The sequence below is a fragment of the Otolemur garnettii genome, unplaced genomic scaffold (genome assembly GCF_000181295.1).
Source record: "Otolemur garnettii isolate 467f Iridium unplaced genomic scaffold, OtoGar3 scaffold00043, whole genome shotgun sequence".
In the NCBI taxonomy this organism is placed as follows: Eukaryota; Metazoa; Chordata; class Mammalia; order Primates; family Galagidae; genus Otolemur; species Otolemur garnettii.
The window spans coordinates 3165620-3170542 of record NW_003852438.1 but is presented as its reverse complement, the minus strand read 5'-3'; the positions used below and the strand labels follow the sequence as shown (position 1 = coordinate 3170542).

The following is a 4923-nucleotide window of genomic DNA, read 5'->3' as shown; positions in this document are numbered from 1 at the left end:
AAAAAAATCCTTACAAGTTTGACTGAAAAAGTTGCCCTAACTCCTCTCATCATCACATAACTATGATCCTGTAATAATTTTCTATTATAATCTTACCTCCGGATACCCTCCCCTCTAATTTGTAGCGCACCCTATCAGCTTATGTTTTTCCGCAAGACTCTTTGGCATCCCTACCTTACACAAAACCCTCCCAAAAGCTCCTCACTACCTATAGACTAGTTTGGACATCTCTATTTCATGATGTATCAATCTGAGTATACCATCTAAACTTTTTATTTACACAGAACCTCTGCTCTAGAAGCTCTTGCGTTTTCTAGGATAGGATATACCAAATTAAAATCTATTTTCAGCCTTGCATTTCCGTCCTACTCCCTGTGGTATATATACTATATCCGCCCAATCCATATCCCATGAGGCAAATATTTCTTGAGCATTTACTGTTTCCAAGCACAAAGCCACCCATCTCAAGTTCCACACTTTTTCAAGCTCTTTCCTTCCATCTGTAAAGGAGATTTCCTTCTTAATGACTCTCCTCCATTTAACACGCAGCTGGAGAGAAAATGAGCATTTAGTCCACCGTTTAAAGTCGTAACTAAGAGATAAGTTAAATGAGTGCCACAGAGAAATGCCAGTGTTGAAGAAAAAGAGCTCATGCATTCCTTCATTCTATGGTTGAAAAATTCTCATGTGCCAAACACTATTCTGGGTATGCTAGACAAAGATCCTGTTCTCATGGAATGTGACTGCATGTGTGTTGAGGGGAAGGAGGTGACCAACACTGAACATGCCAACACAGAATCACTTCACACCCTGACAAGTGCTTAGAAGAATACAAGTTTGATGTGTTAGCAAATGATCATAAGAGAACCACTTCAGAAAAGTGGACAGTGGCTCAGCACCTATAGCTCAGCAGCTAGGGCGCCAGCCACATACACCAGAGCCAGCAGGTTTGAATCCAGCCCAGGCCTGCCAAATAACAATGACAACTACAACCAAAAAATAGCTGGGGGTTGTGGTAGGCGCCTGTAGTCCCAGCTAATTGGGAGGCTGAGGTAAGAGAATCACTTAAGCCCAAAAGTTTGAGGTTGCTGTGTGACACTACAACACTACCCAGGGCAACATAGTGAAACTCTGTCTCAAAAAAAAAAAAAAAAGTTTCCAAAAGCTGGGAAAAGGCGCCACTGGGGCTGTGATCTCATCTCCATGCCTGACCCCCTCCCAGGACCGTGATGCCAAGGCTGCTGTAAGGGAGAAGAGTCAGGGTTGAACCCAAAGCTGAGTTGAAGGTTCACGCTCTTCCGGTTTCCTGGACCTACCTCCACTTGAAGAAATAAGTGGTGGACTTGCTCCAAGTTAGAGCACAGTGTTATGTGTCCAACTTGCCCTTTTCTCTGACAAACAATGACACATACAGGATATTTTCCAAGTATGGCAAAGTTGTAAAAGTTACTATAATGAAAGATAAAAATACGAGGAAGAGTAAAGGAGTTGCATTTATTTTATTTTTGGATAAAGACTCTGCACAAAACTGTACTAGGGCAATAAATAACAGTTACTTGGTAGAATGTTAAAACCAAGCCATTGCTATTGACAATGGAAGAGCCGCTGAGTTCATCCGAAGGCGAAACTACTTTGATAAATCTAAGTGTTATGAATGTGGGAAAAGGGGACACTTAAGTTATGCCTGTCCTAAAAATATGCTTAGAGAATGTGAACGTGCAAAGAAGAAAGAAAAAAAGAAAATTTCGGAATCAGAGGAAGAAAGTTTATTTACTTATTTTTTTGCAGTTTTTGGCTGGGGCTGGGTTTGAACCTGCCACCTCCAGCATATGGGGCTGGGACCTTACTCCTTTAAGCACAGGGGCTGCCCCAGAGGAAGAAATTTTGTTTTAATAATTTAGTACAGAAGTAGGAGAAAGTGAAGATGAGGGGGAAGATCCTACTCTGGACAGCCTCAGTCAGGCCATCGTGTTCCAGCAAGCCAAAATTGAAGAACAACAAAGAAAAGGGAAACACAGTTCAGGGGACCCCTCAACGCCAGATGATTCAAGACTCCCGAGGATAAAGAAAAGCAACTACTTCAGTGATGAGGAAGAACTTAGTGATTAAAATGTTATTTTTTATGTAAATATAATCAAAATGTTAAAAGTCTTGGAGCACCAAAAAAAAAAAAAAAAAAAAAGTGGACAGGAAGTACTGCTTAGATTTAATTAATGAGAACCAAACCAGTTAAATAAATATAAAGCAACCAAGGGTCTCTATTTTTTATTTGAAGTTTAAAGACTTTCATGATCACAGTCTGAATACCCTAAGTCTTATGAAATTTCCCTAAGAGACAACATTCCCCACTATGATAAAGTAAAGCCCAAACACTGCCCACTAAGAGCCTACCAAAACTGCTGTTTTTACATAAAACATGTATTGATGATGGCTCAGCACCTCTAGCTCAAGAAGCTAAGGCGCCAGCCACATACACGAGAGCTGGCGGGCTGCAGTCCAGCCCGGGCCTGCCAAACAACAATGACAACTACAGCCAAAAAATAGCCAAGGCGTTGTGGTGGGCGCCTGTAGTCCCAGCTACTTGGGAGGCTGAGACAAGAGAATCGCTTAAGCCCAGGAGTTGGAGGTTGCTGTGGATTGTGATGCCACAGCACTCTATCCAGGGCGACAGCTTGAGGCTCTGTCTCAAAAAAAAAAAAAAAAATGTATGGCCTGTTTCACAAGACCCAATGGTGCTCTGAAAGAATACTCCAGTTCAGTCAGTGGCCTCTCATTCAGAGCTCTCTCTCCTCTTTTCATAGTTCCATTAAGGATGATCAAACTAAGAGAGAGCGCTTAAGGGTACACTGGGACCAGCTCTACTTTCTAACCACAAAAAAAAAAAAGAAAGAAAGAAAGAAAAACTCTACAGAAAGCAACTCAACTGCCTTACACAGACTCATGATCAAAATCAGTTTCACCAAAAAAGATATAAGAAATTCTTCAATCTGGGATAAAATTCACCGCTCAATCGGGGACACAGACACAGGGAGGGCCCCAGGAAAGCCAGGTCCGGGGGGAAAGAGATCTAGTTCAGGCAGATTCAGACTATTAATTGGCTACAAGATAATTGGCGCCCCAAACTAATTTCCTCATCTGCAAAAAGACAACAATGACTCCGCTTTTCAAAATATCCGAAGCGCTAACAAAACCGTAAAAGAACTTTAAAGAGGAGCTCGGAGTGGGATGATCTCAAGTTACTCGAACTACTTCTAGTAGGAGGGCAAGCAGGAGCCTCGCGAACATTACCTTGACCAGCCACACTCCCGTGTTCTGTTTAGCTCCAGTCAGGTCGAGTTCCCCGCGCTCAGCCATGGGTCTTTCGCCAGTAGCGGCGGGTGAGTCAAAGCAGAAGCCCCTAGATCTGGGGTCCTGTTGCGCGAGTGTCCAGAGCAAAGGGCGAGCCCCAAGAGGAGGCCAACGGTGAAGAGCCGGCGCCGCTCACCTGCCGGGATACAGGAAACCTAGGGAAAGAGGAACACGCCGCTATGGGCCAGCACTGCGCCTGCGCACGGCCACCATCAGTACGGCGCGCTGTTGCGGACAAATTTCCTCTTACGGCCCTCTCTTGTGGGGGTGTGGCTATTGGTGATTGATCTCTGAGAGATTAAAAATTAGGATGCGATGAGCCAAAACATCAGCAATCCATTTAAAAAACAAAACAGCAAGAGTAAGAAAAAGAGTATCAAAACGGAAAAATGGGGTTCAGAGAGACAAAAGTTGTCAGTATATGCCCAACTCTAGCCAAGAAGAGAAAGATGATATTTGAAGGACATGGCCAAGGTAATACATTCGCATTCTTGGCCCAACGTCATTAGCATAAATGGGCTCTGGGATCGGACTGAGTAGCCTGGATATACTAAAAACATGAGGTTTCTAGACCTGAAAAGAAAGCTGTGTCACAATTCAGAGGCTCCCCTAGACCCTTCGGGTCAGGCAAGCAGAGCACATTCCTTACAGGCTCCAAAACCAGGATGCCAATGAAGATGCAGACATAGAAGAGACAGATCTGATGTTTGGTCCCAAATTAAACAGTTTCCTGTTTTTCTTCTTGCCTCTAGAATAAAATTCAGCCCTCTCTACTTCAGCTGGGCCCTCTCATTTTGATCCCTTTGCACTTAGCCCACCACACACCCAACACACCAAACCCAGCAGAGATCCCTGACTGAACATTCCAGGATCTTCCTTGATCATTTCAGAGCCCCTGTTCTCTCAAAATCCCTTCCCTCAAAAGACCACTTTTCCCCCTTATCTCACTCCCTTAGTTGGCAGATTCTTACGTGTTGAGACTAACAGAAATGTCACTCCTTTAAGACCTTTTTTTAACTCCCCCAGAGAAAGTTAGTTGTTCTTCACATCATTGTATGATACTTAGCACACTGCATTGTGATACATACATGTTCACATGTCCGCCTCCGTTTTCCAGACTATGCACTCCTCCCAGGTGGAAATAGTACTTTTCCTGCCAGCTTTATTGAGGTATATTTGACAAAAAATAATGTTTTTTCCATTTTATATCCAAACCGTCTAGAACAGTGTTTGACATATTGTCGGATTTCAGCAAGCTTTGGTTGAATGGATTTTGGATGAGGAGAAATGAACAGTAAGGAAATGTTCAAAACTGCAAGTAACTGGGGCCTGGCTTGGTGTCTCAGGCCTGTAATCTCAGCACTCTGGAAAGCCCAGGCAGATGGATTGCCTGAGATCATGGAGTTCCACACCAGCCTGAGCAAGAGCTAGACCCCATCTCTAAAAATAGCCAGGCGTCAAGGTGGTCCACATAGTCCCAGCTACTCTGGAGACTGAGGCAAACCAATCACTTGAGACCAAGAGTTGGAGGTTGCAGTAAGCTATGATGCCATGGCACTCTACCCAGGGCGACAG

General features: G+C 43.8%; 1 protein-coding gene and 1 pseudogene across 1 annotated transcript in view; one reads left to right on the top strand and one right to left on the bottom strand.

The window, feature by feature from the left end:
• The window catches only part of GTF2F2 (general transcription factor IIF subunit 2), a 159419-nt gene extending 155925 nt beyond the window's left edge, over positions 1-3494 (bottom strand). Inside the window, exon 1 of the mRNA XM_003790354.3 lies at positions 3289-3494. Within this exon, the coding sequence (XP_003790402.1) occupies positions 3289-3354 (66 nt within the window). The 5' untranslated portion in view covers positions 3355-3494. The remainder of the gene's footprint in view (positions 1-3288) is intronic.
• LOC105887036 lies at positions 709-2147 on the top strand (annotated as a pseudogene).
• Positions 3495-4923: the final 1429 nt, after the last annotated feature.